A 22,265-nucleotide genomic window follows, 5' to 3' on the forward strand; every position below is an offset into this window, starting at 1 on the left:
AAAAAAGGAAAAAAAAGGAAAAAGGGAAAAGAGAAATAGGAAAGTAGAAATAGAAAAAGATATATAGAAAAAGAGAGAGAGAGAGAGAGAGAGAGAGAGAAAGAGAGGAAGTGAGAAAAGAGGAAGAAAGAAAGAGAGGAAAGAAGAAAGAAAACGAAAAGAAAGAGAGAATGAGTGAGAAACAGAGAGAAAGAAAGAAAAAAGAGAGAAAGGAAGGGAATGGAATTCCTAAATTTTTTATTCGTTTTTTATTTCTTACTGAAACGATCATTTCATAAAATTTGAAATATATTTAAATTTATTAATATATTCAAAAAAAATTGCAATCAAATAATTCAATTTATTTATTTTTTATTTCTCTTTTCCTTGACTTATTGAATTTTATGAATAGTTTAAAATTTTCTAAATGCGAATTTTTGAAGTATTTTGCTAGCAGTTGGTTAAATTTTTAGAATGTTTTAAACTTTTAGAGTTTTTTTTAAACTCTATAACAATCATTTTCTGAATGTGTATTTTTTGAATGTTCTGAATTGATTTAGAAATTTTCCGAATCATTTTCAAATATTTTGTATTAAGTCCTAAACTTCGGGAGTTTATACTAAATTTAATAAATCATTTTCAAAGTTTCTAATTTTCTGTTTATTATTTTATTTTTTTTTATATTTTATTTAGTAATTTTCTGATATTGTATTTTCTGGCATTTTCTGAATTATGTCTCTTATTAAAACACTTTTTCTCTTAGTTTTCTGATTCATTTTGTATTTTTTATGCATTGTAAATTTTCTAAATATTCCGCTTTATTTTGCAAATTTTTAAAACTTAAATTTTAATCTTCCTTCCTTCTTGCTTTCCCGAAACTTGGAAAATGGGAAATGAATAAATGTTATTTCGGAAACCTTTTGAATGCTGCAAGTTTTTCGATTTTTTCTGAATATATCGAATTTTCCGAGTTTTCTGATTTCATAGAATATGTTTCTGAATTTAATAGCATTATTTCTTAGAATTCCCTTCGCTTCTTTCTGTTTTCCTAGTTAGTTACTGGATAATTTTATGAATTCTATTAATGATTTGCATTTTTTGTCGAATTGTTCAATCATTAATTTTTATTTTTTTGAATTGCTCTCTGAACTTTCTTATTTTTCTTCACATTTTGAAATAAATTTTCCGAAGCATTTTGTTTTTATTTTTAATTTTTTAACTTGTTCGTATGTTCGAATATAAAATAGAAATAGAAAAAGGAATAGAAAAAGATATATAGATAAAGAGAGAGAGAGAAAGAGAGGAAGAAGAAAGAGAGGAAAGAAGATGAAAGAAGAGAGAAAACGAAAAGAAAGAGAGAATGAGTCAGAAACAGAGAGAAAGAAAGAAAAAAGAGAGAAAGGAAGGGAATGGAATTCCTAAATTTTCATTCGTTTTTTATTTCTTACTGGAAACAATCGTTTCATAGGTTTCCAGATTTCGTGTTTCTGATTTTTTTTATCGCCTCCGATAGACTTTACGCGCTCAGGTTACCCTGTGATATCCTCCGTCACCGCGTGTTGAAACATTGATCAGTTGCAAAATAAATCGCCGATTCTATTTTTTGGAGAGGAATGCTGTCATACAATTGAAACACAAATTTCTGCATAACTCGAGAACTAATCAAGCAAATGAAACGAAATTTGGCATATGGAAGTTTTAGGATGCAATAAATGATTTTATGGTGGTTAGACTCTCCAAAATCAAATTAATGACAACATCTAACAAAATATTTCAGAAAAAAGGGGATTATCCAGAATGTTTGAAACAATCAGAAAATAACAGAAGAAAATAAAAAATTTGGAAAATAATAATCAAAAATCAATAAAATAGTTCAAAATCCGAGAAATCAGGAAATAATAAAAAAACAATATGCAAAAAATAGAAAGTGGAAAATGGGCCAGAAAAGATATCAAAATCAGATATTGAATATAATTCCGAACATAATTTTGAAAAATGTTCAGATAATAAATTTGTAAACAATATTTTTAGCTTGATTTTTATTTGGTGATATAATCACAAAAATATGCTTTCAATTCATACTTATCTTAATTCCTGTTTTAAGCCTTTGGTTACCAGCATTAACTTCCAAGCAAACATCCCTGGAAAAGAAACGGTTTATAAATTTTTAAAGTATAGAAATTCCAGAAAATAATTCCGAAAAATAAAAAAGAACCAAATAAATAGAAAATTCAAGGTGTTCAAAAAAGTCATACAACTAAGGAAATAACTTAGGAAGTTCACGAAATAATTCCAATAGCTCGAGCTAAATAAGGAAGATGTAGAAACCTCAGAAAGTACAAAAGATAATTCAGACAAATCAGAATGTTCACATAATTTGACAAACAATTCTGATTATAACCAGTTGAATTATGTTCTGGCCTTAATCCTAGGAGGGTCCATTAATTCATAAGCCTAGAAAAGATGTTTTCTCTAATCTTAACCTCGACAAAAACTCCAATCCAATCGAGCCCAGCTGAATTTTGACTAATCGACACGAGCTGATAGCTTGACATGCGCATCTTTCTCCAACATCTCTCGCTCGGAGAGAAAAGCTTTCCAAAAAACGCTACTCAAATTAACATATTTCTTGTCATCTCCCGTCCCTCCCCGTGTTGTCAAGAGTCGAACTTTCTTCCCCTCTTACAAGGCAAAAGTAACTCCCAAAATCGTCAATCCAACGCGCATCATTCGTGCGCATATTCCACGAAATCCCCACCTCCCCGGCTCCCCCGAAAAATCAGACAAAAACAAGTTCCAATAAGTCGGTCAACAACCTGCGCAGCAGTCTCTCGCACTCACACCGGTCATCCTTCAGAAGGTCAGTTTAGCCATTTTGGGGTAGTGATGTACCGCGTACATGTTCGCCGCCCTACTGACTCACTTACTAAAAATAATTCCCAACCATTCCACACAGCCCTTTGCACATCCACCGTCAATTAAGACGTATCGCAACAGTTTCGAATTTCCCCCGCTGGAAATTATTCATCTCGCGTTGATGATTGGAGACAAGATGTTTGCAAAAATTACAATCGCACGTGGCTCTTTTTTTATCTCGTTCTCTGCTGTGTCTTTTAACCTATTCTCTCCGAAAAGGTAGAGTGTTTGTTACGGATTTGCCACAATTACTGTATACTGCTGCCTTCTTTTTTGTCAGGATTTGCGCCATTTTTTTTTTTTTTTTGGTTCACTAGTGATGGTCGTTTTTCATTTTTCTCCTCTTCGAAGAAAGCCGCTGCCAACCTTAGCGACAAAGGAATGAAATCATAAATTCAAGAGATGCTATATATTCCAAACCTCGAAATCTGCGAAGTTGTGAAAGTAATTCTGAAAAATTTGAAAACCCTTCAGTATTTTCATTTTCGCTCATCTTATTACATGCTAAAATTATTGGTAACAGAATCTCAGGCCAACGTTTCATTGAACTTAACAGTTCGGCTGAAAAGTTCATAAGCTTGACGTCCAAATTTCGTGTGTAACTGCATGAATTGGGCTTCGAATTGCTTCCGCATCCATCGTATTCTCCAGACATGGCTCCAAGGGACTTTTTCCTGTTCGCAGACCTGCTCGCTGGCAAGAAATTTAGGACCGATGATGAAGTGATTACCGAAACTGAGGCGTATTTTGGAAAAACCGAAAGAGTACTATAAAATGGGTATCGAAAAGTTACAAGATCGCTAAAATCGCTGTATCGCCTTCGAAGGCAATTATGTTGAATAATAAAATTGAATTTTGCAAAAAAAAATAGTTTTACTGTGTTACCTTATAAACTTTCCAGCCGAACTGTTAGTTTAGCTTAGCTTTTTTAATTTTAGTGCTAATACTTCAAATACTTTTGTAAAGCAACAACGCAATACTATTAAAAAACTTCTTATCACTATGCAGCAATCTGTTTCCAATGCGAATGCTTTCAATGCATTTTATGATAAGTGTACTGACTGATGAGGAAATGCTATTCTGCAGCTCAAAGATTGTTCTGAATTTGGAAGTGTGATTATACAATAAGAGAACAAATACAGAAAGAAATATTGATACGTATTATGATTTGATTAAATTTATATAAAGCTTGATTTTAGAATTCATGAATGCTTGTTTTTAATGTTTAAATTGAAAATGCTTCAAAGTTTCCCAATTTTTGGGATGTTTCGAACTGTGTTTTGCCTCAAATATCAAAATTTCCGATTTTTTCCTCAATTCTCTCAATTATTTCCTAAAGTTTCAGAATCATTTACAAAGTTTTTAGAAAGAAATTTCATTTAGAAATAACTATCGTTCAGAAAATTTGCAATATATTTAAAAAAAAATCACGAATTATTTATGAAAAATTCAAATTATTCGGAATAATTAAAGAATCAAATAATTCAATATGATTTCTCCTTTCCTTGATTTATTAAATTTTCTGAATAGTATAAACTTTTCTAAATGCAAATTTTTGATGTATTTTGCTAGCAGTTCGTTAAATTTTTAGAATGTTTTAAACTTTTAGAATTGTTTTTTAACTCTATATTAATCATTTTCTGAATGTGGATTTTTTTAATGTTCTGAATTGATTTAGAAATTTTCCGAATCATTTTGCAAATATTTTGAAATAATTCCTAAACTTCGTGAGTTTATACTAAATTTAATAAATCATTTTCAATGTTTTCAATTTTCTCTTTTTTATTTTTACTTTTTCCCCATTTTATCTATATTATTTAGTTATTTTCTGATATTTTATTTTCTAACATTTTCTGAATTATGTCTCTCATTGAAACACTTTTTCTCTTAATTTTCTAATTCATTTTCAATTTTTCCTGCATTGTAAATTTTCTGGCTCATTTTCAGAAGAATTTCTTGAACTGTCGTATATTTTCCTAAAATTTTCTAAATATTCTGTTTTATTTTGCAAATTTTTAAAACTTCAATTCTAATCTTCCTGATTCTTCCTTTTCCGAAACTGGGGAAATGAATAAATGTATTCGCAAACCTTTTGAATGCTGCAAGTTTTTCGATTTTTTCTGAGTTTATCTGAGTTTTCTGAATTCATAGAATATGTTTCTGAATTTAATAGCATTATTTCTTAGAATTCCCTTCTCTTTCTTCTGTTTTCCTAGTTAGTTACAGGATTATTTTATGAATTCCATTAATCATTTGCGTTTTTTTTGTCAAACTATTTACTCAATATTTTTTTTTAATTGCTCTCTGAACTTTCCTATTTTTCTTCATATTTCGAAATATTTTCTTTATTTTCCAAAGCATTTTGTTTTTTTTTAATTTTTTAACTTGTTTGTATGTTCGGATTTTTAATATTCAGTTTCCAATGTTTCTGTGTTAATGCCAAATTTTTCAGATTTTCCCGGATCGTTCCTGCTTTCTTTTCTAAGTTTTCCATGTGTTCTCTATTTTCTGAATCTTCTTAATTATATTCTGAATTCCCTGTAGTTGTTAATTTTCCACATTTTTCAATCATTTTCGGAATGTTTTTAACTATTTTCTGAATTTTGTAATATGTTTTATAATTTTTCCGACTTATTTTCTGAGAATGATGTTCTGATTTTGATGTGGGATTATTTGCTTTAACATAAACGTTGGTAATTGAATAAATATAATAATATGGTTTTATAATTGTAGCATGTAAATAAAAACAATGCCATACAAAAAAAACTAGATCCAAACATTATTTACATGTTCATAATTTGACCATTATTTGAATTTAAAAAATCCGTTCCATTTTTCTAAAACTTGTATCTAAATTCTAAAATTTAGAAATTTTTTCGGGTTTTCTTAACTTTCTTATGAATTTTATGAATTATTATGATTTTTTTTTTTCGGAATTCCCTGATTAATGTTTACATTTTTTTACAGAATTATTTACCGATTTTTCTGGTTTGTTCTGAGAATTTTATGAATAATTTGGCGATATTTTTCAATTTTCTCAACTAGTTCCCGGGTTTCCTGAATATTCAATAAAAAAAGGATATTGGCAAGATTCTAGAACAAAATCAGAATCCTTTTTTTTATAATTCATTAGACAGAATATAACAACAACAAACAAAATATGTCAAATTCGAAATTTTTTTTATGTTTTTAGGTGAAATGAATGGGAGTGCGGGTAAAATCGACACCCTGTCAGAGTAAATCCGACAGCTCGAGAAAATCGAATGAAAGCTTGTTACAATAATGTAAAAGTACAAAAAGATTATCAATGCACCACTACGTTGCCACTTTTATATGATAAACGGAGTTGCGAGGACAATAAACAAATTAATGTATTTTGACTACAAAAAAGCTGTTCACTGATCTCTTATTGAAGACGATGTTTTTGTGTGGTTTTTTATAGGCATTTTTTTGCAAAAATCTCGGGCGACTTTTTTCGTGTGGTATTTGAAAAAAATGAAGTCATCGGTCATTTCTTTTATTTTTTACTATCTTTGATATGTATTTCATCGCTCTACAGAGGGACTGTGTCAGCTTATTCCCATTCTTATGTTCTGTTTTATTTGTTTTAAGGTGTCAGTAGTAGCTTATTGAAAGGAAAAAAGAGTTGATTTTATGATCTGCGCAAGTGAGTAGGCCGCTTATTAAAGTGAAAAAAGGAAATCGAATGTTGTCATGAATGCAACCATTAGGATTTGGGTTATTTTCTAAAGGAAACTTTTTTTATGCGGTCCCTATCCACCGCATAGAAAAGTTTTTTTTCAAATTGTGTAGCGAACACTATATTTCGAAACTACTGGTGAAGTTTAGTACCATTTATTTAATGCAATTTTCATGTTGGCCTGTATTTAGTTTGCAATATTCATTTATTGTAACTTTTTAAATGTTATTTGTTTTTCATTCGATGGATGTTATTATACTCCCGTTTCTCGAAACTTACTGTTTTCTGTTGTCTTTGAGCGCTCTGAATTATACTTTTTCCTTTACTAACTTTACTTTATAGTATAATTTCCTTTGAATTACTTTTCTCCTAGAACTTACTAAATTTCCTGAATTTTCTAAACATTCTGAATAATTCTCTGAATTTTCTAAATTATCTGAATTTGTTTTGAATTATTTACAAATTTTTAGAATATTTCTATAAATGTATAATGTATTTTCCGATTGGAGTTCAGATTTCTGAACTTTCAGATTTAGATTATGAATATTTTTTTCAATCATTTTCAAATCATTCAATTTTCCGATTTATTTCCTGAACTATTGTCTGAATTATTTGAATTTGTTCCAAATTATTTACTTCATTTTCAAGATTTATTTCTTATTTCTTATTTTTTCTGAATGTTTTTCTGAATATTTATAATATAAAAACGAAACTTTCTGGAATTCCTACATTTTCTGGACCGTTTTTTGTTTATTTTTTCAATTTTTGTTACAACTAGATTTGTTCTAAATTATCCTCTGAATTTACTGCTCTCACTGCACATTCTGTATTATTATTTTATTATTTTTTTTTCAATTTTTTGTTACAATCAGATTTGTTCTAAATTATCCTCTGAATTTACTGCTCTCACTGCACATTCTGTATTATTTTTGAAGTTAGTTTCGTATAGTTTTTTGTTTTTCATTTTCGGTTTTCTTTTCTGAACTTCCAGGATTATTTCAATTTAATTTTTTTTTCCGAGACTGCCTGGTTTTTTAAGTTACTTTCAAAATTTCTTCTTGTTTCTTTCGTTTTGAACTTTCTGAACAGTTTTCCAAATTTTCTACGCACTCAAAATTATTTCCCGCATTATTTACTGAATCTTTTAAATTAGGTTCATAATTATTTTCTGACTTTTCCGAAGGTTTTTGGTAACTCTCATACTTCATTCCCTAATTTTTATTTCGAATTTTCTGGGTTTTTATGTTTATATTTTTTCAATTTTTGGATTTTTTTAACTATTTACAGGATTTCCTGTCCCTCGGAACATTCTGAGTTTTTTTTCAGAACTGTACCCTGGTTCTTCTGAACATTATGACTATTTTCTTAATTTTACAAACTTTCCATTTTATCCGATTTTTCTCTATCATTCATAATTAGTTTTCTTAATTATGTTTCCAATTTTCTAATTTATTTTTAGGTATTCTCTAAATTATTTTTCGATTGTCCTGAATTAATCTTCAATTTTTCTGAACTTCCTAAATTTGTTTCTGGATTTCCTGATTTATTTTCTATTTTTTTGTATTTGTCGTGAATTGTTCACTGAATTATTTTCTGAACGCTTGCAATTATGTTACGAATTCCCTAATTTTTCCGAATAAGTTTCTGTACCATTGATTGAATGTTTAGAATAACTTTCTAATTCTTCTAAATCATCTAAATTTTCGCATTTTTTCTGAAATTTCAGATTTTCCTGAATTTTCTGAATCATTTTCTAAATGTTTGAATTTTTCTGAATAACTTACCAAGTTATTTTCTGAATTATTGGGTTTCTCCACACATTCTGAAATTTTTATTTTTTTGTTCTAGAAAATTCGGACACAAAACCGAACAGACGAAAATTGACTTTTCTAAACATTCAATTTAAGATTTTTCTGAAGTTGTCTAAATTATTTTGAAATATTTTTGCTGAGTTTAATTTTTTTTGCTAATTTTGAAATATTTTTGCTGAGTTTTAAATTATTTTGAAATATTTTTGCTGAGTTTTAATTAAAATTTTAGAAAAATCATACTCAAAAACTTTCTGATGATTCTGAATTATTTTCTAAATTATAATACGGTCAACTCTCCCTAATTCGATGTTCTGTATCTCGATATGTTGCCTAACTCGATGGTTTTCATGTCGCCTTTTATTGATTTCACAAGCATTCTTCTCTCCATAACTTGATACCTTCCCAACTCGATGGTCCCTTGGATATCGAGTTAGGGAGAGTTGACTGTATCTTCCTAAGTTTCTTATAAACTTTTTTGGTTTTTTTTAAATGTTTGTACTTTTAGGTTTTAATGCTTTTTGGAATTATGTATTGATTTCCTGAAATATATTCTAAATTCTTTAAGTTATTTTTTATTTTTATATATAATGTTCAACATTTTTATGTATATTTTCAGATGTTTCAGATTTCAAAAAGATTATAAAGTTATCATTATTTTCCTTAAATATTTCCTTACCTCAAACGATTCTATAACATTTAATCGAATGTTATATGGAATATAACCAATCCGGTTATCTTAGATATAACATGCTTTTCTAATAATTTTCAAAATGTCGCTAACTTTATATGGCTTCAACGATGAGTAGCCATCAAAATTATTCAAATATATCTGGTTCAGTTCTTATGATGTCGTATTCGAGAAAATCACTCAAGTAATACGAATCGAAATGGAAGCAAGGACCAAGGATTGAAGAATGAGGCGAAAAAATAAGTTAATCTACCTATAACCTAAGTCATACCAAACACGGAGCGGTAGCATCCAAAAATTCAATTTTTGACACTCCCTAACCACAATAAATGACATCAGTTTTGAATTCTACCTCTGCCCTTTCATAACGATGTAGGTTCGCGCTAGACTTATAGCTAATAGCATACCCGCGCGGTAGCTGACAGTCGAGGTGATTGTTCATTTTTGTGGGTCAAATCAATCCCCAAAAAAGGTGACTAATCATAAAATTATCTCCCTCCGAGAATCACCAATAACGGGTTGTTCAATCCATCACTCACACAGATGAGTTACGTCATAGCTCTGTTTTTTTTGCAGCCCATAAGTCTCTTCGTTGAGCTGTGGAACGGAGTGGATTATTCCCAACCTTTCCGCCCATTTCGGTTCAGCGTTTAATCTTTTTTCATTGTGAGCTATGTGCGACGCACATATTCACCACTGCGCTCACAGCTGTTTCGAGGGCATTGAAATCGAGGTAGTAAGCCCACTTTCGATTGTTCAAAAATTCGCTGTCACAGCTCTCTGTTCCAATCCGGCAAAAATTGTATTACCTATGATCGAGGTTTGAAGTAATGGCAGCAGAGCGCGCTCGTAGCACAATCAGTCCGGAGGATCGTTTTCACTCATTTCGAAAAGAAAAATCTCGTTACGTTTCTCCTCCTCCCCCCTCCCCACGCTCTAGCTCACTCGTTTACTTCCTCATTACGGCCGGGGAGATAAGTGAGAGTACCTAGGTGTGCAATGGAGGGAACTAAATGTTTACACACGAGTTGAACAACATTAGCAACCGCAATCGCCCCGCGTGCGTAATTCAATCCGTCGGATCAGGAAAGAAAACCCGGTTTTGCTTGCATTGGCGCATTGCATGCACCACCATCGAGAGTACACACGAGACGATCATTTTTCTTCAACTCCGGGGGTCATTCCTGAAATTCATTGCGTTGCGTTTCCCCTTCATCAGCACCAACAGCAGCAGCAGCAACATATCTGCGACTACCCCAACAGAAGAGAGTGCTACAGTGAGTGTTTGAGTGAAAAATGGTTTCTTACCACCGGTGGTGAAAGTTGGCGATCATATCTCCGGTTCGGTTCGTAGTGGGAGTTATCGTCGCGAATTAACGCAATCAGCTGGCTGTCCGTCAGGTATAGCGACAAGCAGTATTTGCTGTACACCTAGAGAGGAGCTTCAAATCAAAACCGGTCTCCAGATATGCAACGCCATACTGGAAGTAGTAATTGAGGAAGTTGGCGCTCGGAAACTCAACCCGTCACCACCAAACACGACGACAACGCAACGTCGAGATGGCATTGATAAAATGATGAGAAAAAACCACAATGCGAAGGTGATCGGTGTGCAACAGAAGTGTGAATTAATTTGTTATCCCCTATAGACACGAGACTGGGATTGTGTGAGTGTGTTACGATCATGTGCATAACTTCCTTGATCGCCTAAAAGGAGGGAGAGAGGGTGAGCGGTGATCATCATCCCCCTCTCCAAAAAAAAGTGTATGTTTCTGTGCATATGGTGTTCCTGTGAGAACCGAACCGTTTCGGAAGCGGAACACAACAGCTTTGCGGCAGCAGCAGCTGGACCACAGCAGGTGACAATGAAGAAGAAAACGGGTGTATTCGAGCTTCCGCCCAAGTGTCCGGCGCTGGCAGATAAGATAACCGGTATTTTCGGTTGGCGTCACACCTACCGTGTTTCGCAAAAGCAGAAGGGCATCCCCCATTGCCACCAGTATCTGCACAAGACCTACTCGCTCAACCTGCCCAGAAAGACGGTAAGATTATGGACGGGAGGGTGTTGAAATGGGATGCAAAAATCGAAAAATGAAACTAATCGGATGAAAAACATTTGAAAAGGCTGCCGGCTGTTCATAGACAAATATGTGAATTATCTTGCATCAACTTCTTAACTTCTTAACTTCTGAATTTCTTTTTCTTTATTCAATGATTTGAAAATATATTTTCTGTTTCTTCAATTTTTCCTAATTTTTTAAAATTTTTTCTGAATTTTTCGATTTTTTTGAATTATTTTCTGGATTCGTTGTCTTTTTTTTTGTACATCCTGATTTTTTACGCGGGGATATGTATCACGAGGGAAAACCGCATTAATTCTAAAATCCGCGTGAAAAAAATCCGCGTTAATTCGAAAATCCACGTAAAAAAACCGCGTTAATTGGAAAATCCGTGTAAAAAACCTTCGTAAAAAACCGCGTTAAAAAAACCTGGGTGTATTCAGATTTTTTTTTGAATTTCCCAAATTCTCACATTTAACATACATTTATCATCACTGCAAATACTTTTTGTATCCGTTTTCTTAACATTTTAGCTTTTCATATCCTCCATGGTTTTATGGATTTGCCTCTCTCATGTGAATGCATCCCAAATGAGCAATGACAAAACAATAATTGTCCATACCTTTACAATTTCCTAAATTTCTCATGTTATTTTCTGTCTGAACTTTGTGAATCATTGTATAACTGTCTATTTTCATTTGATTGAAATTTGAATTTCTTTGATTGGTTGGTTTCCTTAGTTTCTGCTTTCTATAAAAGTTCTGGTTTTTCTAAAAGTTTTGAATTATTATGTGAATTTCTCAAGCATTTTTTTCTCTAATTTTTCCCATTTTTTCAAATTTTCTGATTTTTTTCCACGCAAAAATATAAAGAATCCGACTATGTGGTTTATTTTTTAGGCTGTACCCTTAGTCACCACACCAAACGATTCTACAACATCTACCCGAATTTTCGAACTTATGGATTTGCTCATGTGAATGCATCCCAAATGAGCAATGACAAGACAATAATTGTCCATAACTTTACAATTTCCCAAATTTCTCATGTTATCTCCTTATTTTTTATTATTTTTTAGGTTTTCTAAATGATGCTGGGAATTACATAACTTAAATTTCGGAACTATATTTATTATAACTCAGAACTATTTTCTTTTTTTCTGAATATATTATTCAGAACAAAACAAAAAAAAAGTTCTGAGTTTATAATTTACAAAAACAAATTTTTTGGAATATAATATTTCCTTAGTTTTCTTTCCTTAATTTTCAGAACAATTCCTTTCTTTCTTGTTTTTTTTCCTGATTGTCCAAAGACCTATTCCTGAGCCTTTTTTAAACTGCTGAATCTAAGCATTTTTAAAATTGTTTTCAAAATGACGTTTTCCTTTATTTTTATTTTTTTCCAATTTATTCCTGTTCTTTCAGGTTTTTTCTATGTTCAATAAATTTTTAAAAAATCTTAATTATTTCCTAAGTTTTCAATTTTTTTCTTTATTCTCTGAATTTGTAAAGTTATTTTCCTAATTTTCACAAAAATTTAAAATTTTCAAATTTTTTCTGAGAGAAAAACAAAATGGTCATTCTGACCATTTTGTTTTTCTCTAAATTTTCGAAGTAATTTCTTTAACTTTTTGAAATATGTCCGGAATTTTATAATTTAATATAATTAATATTAAATTATTTTCTGATTTTTTGTAATCATTTTCTGTTTTTGCTGAATTGTTTTCTTCCTTTTTCAGAATTATATTTATGTTTTTATGTTTATTTTATTTTCTGAGCTAATTGTTTTGTCATAATTTTTCTCTCAGTTCTTCGAATGCGATTTTTATTTAATTATTTTGTGATTTTAGTGTTGTTTTGAACTTTGAATCTGTTTCTAAAATTTATGTTTTTTGTATATTTTGTTTTTGTTTTCTGATTTTTTAACTTTTCTCATAATTATTTCCTGAATTTTAAATTATGTTCATGTTTTGTTTTGTATTCACTTATTTTAAGTAACTCAGGAAATTCCGAAAATTCGAAATTTCAGAATTTCTTGAGTTACTTCTTTTTTCATATTTTTTCTCTCAATTCTTTGAATGCGATTTTATTTTAATTATTTTGCGATTTTTGTTTTGTTTCGAACTTTGTATCTGTTTCTAAAGTTTATGTTCTCTTATATATTTTGTTTTTATTTCCTGAATTCTTTCTTAAATATTCTCTTAATTATTTCCAGAATTTTTCAACATTCTGATTTTTTTCCGGAACTTATCTGAATTAATTTTTCAATTTTCTGGGTTTTGTGATGTCTTTAATTTTCTACTTTTTTTGAAATATTATCTGAATAATTACCTGAATTTTATGAACATTCTGAATTATTTCAGTATTTTTCTGAATCAATTCATGTATTTTCTGAGTTATTTTCTAAACATTTCAAATAGATTTTGAAAAAATCTGATTTGTTTTCGGAATTTTGTGATTTTATTATTGAAAATGTATTTTTAAATTTTTTAAATGTTTGTATTTGTTTTTATTTTTCAATTTTTGTCACGTTCCATATAGTTTTCCAATAGGATTTCATTTATTTTCGGAATTTTGTGATTTTTTCACGCAAGCTGATTTTTCTGAATTACTTTCTTTATATTTAAAAAATATTTTTTTCTGATTTACTTAACAGATTTACCGAATTTTATTAAAAATCTGAATAAACGCAACTTTTTCTATTAGTCTCTCAATTTTCAGAAGAATTTAGAAGTTATTTCTTGAGTTTTCTAATTTTTCATAGCTCTACATGAACTTTCCAAACATCTTTTAAAAAATTTCAGAAATATTTTCCATCGTTCTTAAACAATTTTTTTCAAATAATTTTCTCATAATGATAGATAATTTTCTCACATTTCTCGATTTTTTAACTTTTTATTATTTTTTCTCTACGTTAAACTTTTTGAACACTCTGATTTTGAAAATGAAAATGATGCACATTTTCACAAGAATTTACGAAATTATTTGAGTTGTTTTTTTATCTTTCTGAATTATTTTTCAGGTGGTCTAATGTTTCTCCTAGGTACCTTATTTTTTCCAATTTTTTTTGGATTAGTTTTAAGATTTTCGGAAATTTCTGAGTCAATTTTCATTTGTTTTAATTTTCCTTTTTATTTAAGTTTTCTGATCTATTTATCTTAGTTCTCGAATTTTATAATTTTTTTAAATTTTCCTGTCTTCTTAATTTTCCATGTTTCCATTTTATGTATTATTTTCTGAATAATTTTATAATATTTTGAAAAATTTAGAATATTTTAATATATTTTATTTTTTTTTGTTTTTTTCTTTTGTTTTTTTCTTAATTTATGTGAGGCTTTTTTTATGAACTTCTGAGTAAAAAATAACTCAACATCCCGAATTGTTTTCTAAATATTCTCAGTTAATTTAGCAATTTCATAAACTGACTTTCTGTTTTTGTTCTTAGTTATTTACGACTTAAAATAAGAAAGTTCAGGAAGCAACTCAGAGCATTCAGTCGAAATTCATAAAAAAATGTGAATTAGAAAAAAAAAACAAATGATCAATGTTTCGGAGAATATAGAAAATTAAACAGAAAATTAAGAAAATCAAAAACATATTTGAAAAATTCAAAAATATAGAAAGATATTTTATTTATGTTTTTCAATTTTTTGTGATATTTTTAATTTCTGACTTTTTAAAATTATCTTCTTAATTTTTTTATTTTTTTAATTCTTAGAGTTTTCTGTATTATTTTTCATCTCCTAAATTTTTTTTCATTTCTCATTCATTTTTCATTCATGATTTTCCGAATCCTCAGCTTTCTCTGCTTCTTACTTCCTTGACTAATTTTGGAGTTATTCCCTAAGTTTTCTGCTATATTGAACTTACTTGTTTTGTTTTTCATTCATTCGTCAAACTTTTTTTTCTAAATTTATTTTCTGTGTTTTCTTGATGTTTATAAATGTTCTTGAATTTTCGGATCATCAATTATCATTTGAGATTTTGTTTTTGAATTGTCCTCACAATAAATGTGAATTTCAGTTATTTCATTGATCATTTTGTTAACTATTTTATTTTACTTTCATTTTCTGTGTTTTCTGCATTTGTTTAACATTCTGAATTGTTCTCTGTATTTATTTCGATCATGAAATTTCTTTCTGAATAATTTTCTGTATTTTTCTCCAATTATCTTAATTGTAATAATTATTGTTATAAATTAACGAACACATTTATGATATAAACAAATAAAGAGTTTTAATACGCAGAAATGAAATATCATAGAATTCAGAAAAACAGCAATGTAATAATCAAAAATTATAAAAAAAATCGATAATAGATAATAATTATTATTTCAATTACAAAAATTGGAGAAGGATATGCAGAAAATTAGAAAATTAGTTCATTAAGAGTTTTTTTTTGTTTTGTTTATTAAAGACACTTTACCATTACTATGGCATTCGTGTCGCGGCTCATTAAGAGTGGACAATTGAAACTAAACTAGAAAGTACAGAAAATTATTCAGAGAGTTCAATAAAAATGTAAAAATGAAACTAAATTAGAAAATACAGCATATTCAAAAAAATATAAAAAAATGCTCAATTTCATGTTCGACATAATAAAATTGAGAAGACAATTCAGAATGATGACCGACTTTTTCTATTGGTCTTTGATTTTTATATATAACAGGTGCACTGAAGTCGCCTTTTACGTGTTTTTTTACGCGGTTTTTTTTTAATGTGCTAATTGATGTGACTTTTCACGAAAATAGTTTGTTTTGTATTACTGATTAGTAACTAAGAAATAAAAGGTGAAACAGATATCATGATTGTAGCATGCAAAACAAATTGAGTTAATCAATTGTTTCACTGTTTGTTAGATTTTCACACGGAATATAAAATTTACGCGGATTTTGGAATTTTTGCGGTTTTTTTCACGGATTTTGAAATTTACGCGGAGTTCGGAATATACGCGTTTTTTTATACGCAGTACGTATCCCCCGCGTAAAAAAACGACTCCAGCGTTTTATATATTTTTTTTTGTTTTTCTCAATTTTTCGCTAAAAAAAACTGAATTTTCAAATCATTTTCGATTATTTTCTGATTTTTGAATTTTTTCGCATTGCTTTCTTGAATTATTTTCAGAAACTACTGGATTGATAAGGGGTTTTTTTCTTTTTCCGAAAAAAGAAAATTTTCCTTACTTTCCGATTTTTTTTATCAATTTTTAAAATATTTTTTGTATCATCTTTTTTTTCAATTTTAGAAATTTCAAAAATTTTAATTCTCGTAAATTAATATTCTATTTATTTTTTTTACAGAAACAAAATATGCTTTTTTCTTTTGTGAATTACTTTCCGATTTATTTAATTTTTTTTATAACTTTTTGAATTTATGAATTTTTTGAACCTTTCAAATATTTTATTTTTCATGTTTTTTTCTTTTCTTCGTAAATTTTACTTTGAACTATTCCCTGAATTTTTTAATTGCGTGTTGGATTTTATTTTTTTTGTTCTGCTTTGCTTAAATTTGAAGCTGAGTTTTCCGTGTTAATTTCAAATCTTTCGGAATTGTTTTGGGAAATTTCAGATTTTTTTTCATTTATATATATTTTTTTGATTTTATGAATCATTTCCTGAGTTTTCTGGTTCTTCTGTACATTCCGATTTATTTTATGAATTTTGTAAATCATGTACATAACTTTCTGTATTCTGTATTATTTTAAAATTTATTTATAATCGTTTGTTTTTCTGATTTTTTAGATTTTTTTTATAAAATTGGAATTGTCGCTTCAAGTTTCAATGTTGGATTCATGATTAACTTTCTTAATAATTTCACTGTATTTTTCATCAATTGTCGTAATTGTAATGATAATTGTTATAAATTAACGTATTTTTTTGTATATAAAAAAGTTAATGAACAAATGAAGTATCATAGAATTCGGATAAACAGCAATGTATTTATCAAAAAATATAAAAAGTCTTCGTTAATGTATAATATTTATTATTACAATTGCGAAAATTCGAGAAGAATACAGAAAATTATTCAAAGAGAGAATTATTCAGAATTATTTTCCGTTGTTGGATTTATTTTCGTTTTATATTTATTGTCTATTTAACTGATTTTATAGCTTTCAGAAAAAAATCGTTGTTTAATTTTTTTTAAATTTGAATTTCTGAAAGTTTGGATTCTTCTATCAATCAGAATCTTTTGTTGTATTTTCTGATTTTACTGAATTACCTCCGTAATGTTCTTGAAAAAATCTGACTGACCAATTTGTTTCTGATTTTCCTGGAAATAATTAACAATTTTTTGAATTATTTCCTGAATTCTTTGAGTTTTCTGAATAATTTTCGATTTTTGTTGAATTATTCTTCTGGTTGTTCTATAATATTTTCTAAACTTTCCTAACTATTTTTGTAATTTAATTAGGTACTTTCTGATAAGTATAATTTATTCTCAGTCTTCCCTGAATTATTGTTGATTTGTCTTTCCTTTTTATATTTTGTGAATCAGTTTCTGGGTTATCGAATTTTCGAATAATTTCCAATTATGTTGATTCTGACTTGATTTTTTCTTTCCTCGGATATTCTGCAAATTCTGAATGAATTTCGAAATTTGATATTTTTGTTGTTTTTTTCTAGATTTACATACCAAATGTTTATCTTTCGAATTTTATCAATAACATTCTGAACTTTTTGTTTTTTACCGTTTTTCTGAATTATATTCCTATTCATCTGAATTTAACTGAATGTTAACTTTTTGAATTAGTTTCTGAGTTTTCGAACTTTTCAAGAAAAAAAATTATTCGATTCCTTCCTTCAATTTTCTGGACACTATTGATTATTATTTTAGTTGTTTTCTCACCTTTCTGAATTTGATATATATTTTTAATTATTTTATTTCTAAATTCGTTTCGGAATTTTCTGGACCTTCTGAATACATTTTGATTTTTCTTAATTTCGAATTTTGAATCTGAATCATTTCCTATATTTTCTGTACATTGAGTTATTTACTGCAATTTGTTTTTTGCTGTTCTGCAGTTTTATTTGTTTTTTTTGCCTCATATTTTTTACCAATTTTTACTAATTTTTCAAATCTTCGGATTATTTTAATTTTTTTCTTTGATTTTCCGAATTATCTAAAGATTCTATAATTCTATTTTGAAGTTATAAACTTTGTAAAGTTTCAAAATTTTATAATTTTTTTCTGATCCATTAATTTTTGCATTCGGGTGACCAATTATTTTGCAAATAATATTTACCGCTTTTCTAGAATCTCACAACAGCGAATATATATTTCTCAGTTATTTTTCCTAGATTTTATCACTGCAAACCGAGAGCAAATCTGTCCAAAAACGACCGCTTATCTAATCGCAAGTTCTTTGGACAGAAATATACAAATAGCTGAGCCACAATATTTCAAACCCGCGCTTGAAAACAATGCGTTAAAATATATGCCCATACCAAGATGGGTATACAAATATTTATCAGTCATTACTACTGCCGTGAAATGTCGTTTCCCCCGGCGTTCAAAGCCCTCAACCTGTGAAGCTTCTTCAAACAACCTTCCATCACACTTTTATCATCACTAAAACAAAAAAAGAAACTCGACAATGCGTTATCAGAAATGCATTTGGCAACACAACACATCGCACGCGCGCACACTTCATTCAATCATAATTGGTTACATGGTATCTATTCCAACTAACCGTTGGTTGGTCGATTGGCTGATAGGTAACAAGCGAAATGAATTCCAAACTGCTCTCGCGGCGGGGCTGTCAAATTGGCATCGGACAGGTATGTCGGAAATCTGTAGGAGCTGATGCAATGGATGGATATCCACCAGAGCAGCCGTCCGGAGCACCGGAGAAAGATCTACCAAGGCAAAAATCAATCAGTCTCGCACAGTTTGTAATTATTACTACTAATTGAGATCACAACCACACGCCGCGTCGCCGCTACAACAATTTCGCCCACTTCACCGCGAGCACGGGTCTTTCTCTTTCCGCCCGGTTATAATTTGCTTTGCACCATTTGGCCACGGTAATTGCCGGTTTCCCAACTCACGACCATCGGCGGGTACCGATTTCTGCTCCAATTGCTACTGCTGCCGTTTGGCAGGCGCGCGTGTGTGATTATGTGGTTGTGGTTGCGGTCAAGACGAAAGTGAAAAACGGGAAAAATTAATCGAAAACTCATTCGTCTTTTCTTTTCCTTTTTTTTCCGTAGAATCCAGACTCATGGGTCGTGGTGCACCACCTTCAGTCACAGTCCGGCATACTGGATCCGGACGACCACGTGAGCGACGTGGCCGACGATCGGGAGGAGATCATCGCCAGTTACGAGGACTGTCCGGGAGGACCCGATCCGGGGGTGCCACAGGGTGGCGGCGATGGTGCTAGCGGAAGTTCGGTCGGGACCGGAAGCCCGGACATCTTCCGCGCAGAGCCCGGTAAATATGGACCGGAAACCTCAACGCCTCACATCGAGGTTACCTCGAACGAGCAACCCCTGATGGTGGGACTGGGACTACAGGTCCGACGAGGCAGCGAACCCACGCTACACCAGCTCGGAGTGACCGGGGACCGAAGTGGCGGCGGAGCTGCACTGTATAACGTCAGTCCAAACGGTCACCAGGACACCAAACGATGGTCGGCGGCACCGGTCTGTCGAAGTGACACGGACACCCCGGAACGGTTGCTTTCGACCTCGAATGGTGGAGGGGTTGCGTATATGTCCCCCGAGTGGAATGTTCTACCGGAGGAAGAATCTCACGACAGTCTGCCGCAGCAATTTTCCCGCTCCGGGCGACTCTCGATGCAGTTCCTCGGGGCGGAAGCCGCCAACGGCTATCGGTGGATTGATGCGGCGGATCGAGCCGCGGCCAACGTCAGCGGGTACAACGGAACCAGCGCCAACAGTAGCTTCAGCTCGAAGTCCCTGCCGCGGGAATCGAAACGGAAGGAACCTCTCGGACAGGCGAATGCGTCCGTGTACGAGTCGATCAGGGAGAAGGATGGGTAAGTTGCGCGACTTTTCTTCGGTTCAATTCAAATTTTAAATATGGTAGCATTTGCACGTTTAATGAAAGTACTTCCAAACTCGACACTGGTACGACAAAGACTTAAACACTGAACTGCTCGAATCTTTAAACATCTTCAACTCCGCACTCGTTCTCTTATACCTGCTTAAATTATTCCTCTTTCGTCTGAGTTTTTGTGAGTGCCTGGTAGTTGTATAATTATTGCAGACAATCATCAAGTTTGAAGTTTCTGAATTTTTACTATTAAACGAGCTAACCCGAAGAACTTCGTCCCGCTCAAAATTGATTTTTTGATATCGAATACTTTTAAACATTCACGTTTTTTATAACCAATTACAGAACTCTTCATTGATTGATTACCCTTTGACACTTTACAATTTCTTTACACTATAAATTCCCTAGTACTTCTACCAAAACTCGTCATTATAATATAAAATTATTTTCAGACACAACTCTCGTTCATGATTCTTCAATCACTTACAAATAACTTGTTTCGTCGTTACATGGATTACATGTTTGATACCAAAAATATAATAAATTAAAGACAGCTGAAACCGAACGATTGCTTCCTCATGTTTTGCGCTTACCAACACATTTGGCGATCCATTTTTATTTATATAGATAGAAGATATAGAAGGGCATTTTTTCACCTAAAAATTCATTTCCACTTTTGAACAAAGAACAATTTCGTTAGCGTAAACTTCAAATGGACTCAAAACGCTTATCACGATATAATTGTAGAACTTATAGAAATTCAGGCACATATCTACAAATAAAGATGAAAAATATTAATAAGTAGAATAAATCAAAAACTGAAAAAATACATTCAAAATGAACAGAATATGAAAAATCGGAATAAAACAAGATTAAATAAACAACGAAAAAGAAAAAAACTAAATTACCAAAATTCCGAGTACAAAACTCACTAAAATGAAACAATGAAACGAAAAATCAAACATTGAAATATTTTAAAAAAATCCAATAATTTAATAAAACAAAATTGAAAAATTAGATGAAAACATTAAAATTAAAAAAAAACTTAATGAAAAATTTGGAATAAAACAATAAATAATGGAAAACATGGAATAACATAAGCTTTGAAAAAAAGCGAGAATGGAACTGAAATAAAATTTGTATTGATTTTAATTTTTCATTTATTTTAATTCTCGATTTATTTCTATGCTTGGAAAATATTTGAAATAAAAAAATGCAAAATGACGAAAATATGGAAAATTGGAATAAAATAGGATTAAATAAACAAAACAAAATAAACCTAAATTGCCAAAATTCCAAGTACAAAACTCACTTAAAAAATTAAAAAATGAAAAACATTGAAAAAATTTGAAAAATCCAATAATTTAAAATTAAATAAAACTGGAAATTGAGTAAAATAAAATTTAAAAAATAAATAAAAAAAAGACTGAATGGAAATATTGGAATGAATAAAAAAAAATTACAAAATGGAATAATTTGAGCATTGAAATAAAACGAGAATGGAACTAAAATAAAATTTGTATTGATTTTAATTTTTCATTTGTTTCACTTCTCGACTTATTTCAATGCTGGAAATGATTTGAAAAACTGAAAAAAATTTGAAAAATTGGAATGAAACACGATTAAATTAACAGCAAAAGAAACCTAAATTACCAAAGTTCCAAGTGCAAAACTCACTAAAATGAAAAAAAAAGAAATATCAGACATTGAAAAATTTGAAATAAAATCCGATCATTTGAAATTGAATAAAATTAAAAAAGGATTTAAAAAAACAGGTTTTTTCTTTCAACTGAATGAAAAACGAGAAAGGAACTGAAATAAAATTTGTATTGATTCTATTCTTAAACCAATATTTTGAGGGTCTTATAGTTTTTTAGTTAACATTTTTTGAAAAAAGAGTTAAAAAAATAAACAATTTCGAAAATTTTTCTAGATTCAATACAATGTTTCTTTCATTTCAATTCTCAATTCATTCCTATGTTTGAAAAAAATTGGAAAATCAAACATTGAGAGGTTTGAAAAATCCAATAATTCAAAATTGATTAACATTGAAAACTGTTTCATAAAAACTGAAAATTGAGAAAAAAAATTGAATTGA

The 22,265-nt window shown here is 30.2% G+C and overlaps 1 protein-coding gene across 13 annotated transcripts in view; it reads left to right on the top strand.

The window, feature by feature from the left end:
* The window catches only part of LOC129774444 (partitioning defective 3 homolog), a 237,060-nt gene that overhangs the window by 203,414 nt on the left and 11,381 nt on the right, over window positions 1-22,265 (top strand). For 12 of the 13 annotated variants that reach the window (XR_008742726.1, XR_008742727.1, XM_055778185.1 and 9 more), the window contains exons 2-3: window positions 10,314-11,136; window positions 19,360-20,150. Coding sequence is in view for 11 of the 13 variants with exons in the window: in XM_055778185.1 (XP_055634160.1) it covers window positions 10,861-11,136; window positions 19,360-20,150 (1,067 nt within the window). In the remaining 2 variants the exon portion in view is untranslated. The remainder of the gene's footprint in view (window positions 1-10,313; window positions 11,137-19,359; window positions 20,151-22,265) is intronic. The other variant, XM_055778214.1, reaches the window with a different exon arrangement.

Source organism: Toxorhynchites rutilus, chromosome 1 (genome assembly GCF_029784135.1).
Source record: "Toxorhynchites rutilus septentrionalis strain SRP chromosome 1, ASM2978413v1, whole genome shotgun sequence".
NCBI lineage: Eukaryota > Metazoa > Arthropoda > Insecta > Diptera > Culicidae > Toxorhynchites > Toxorhynchites rutilus.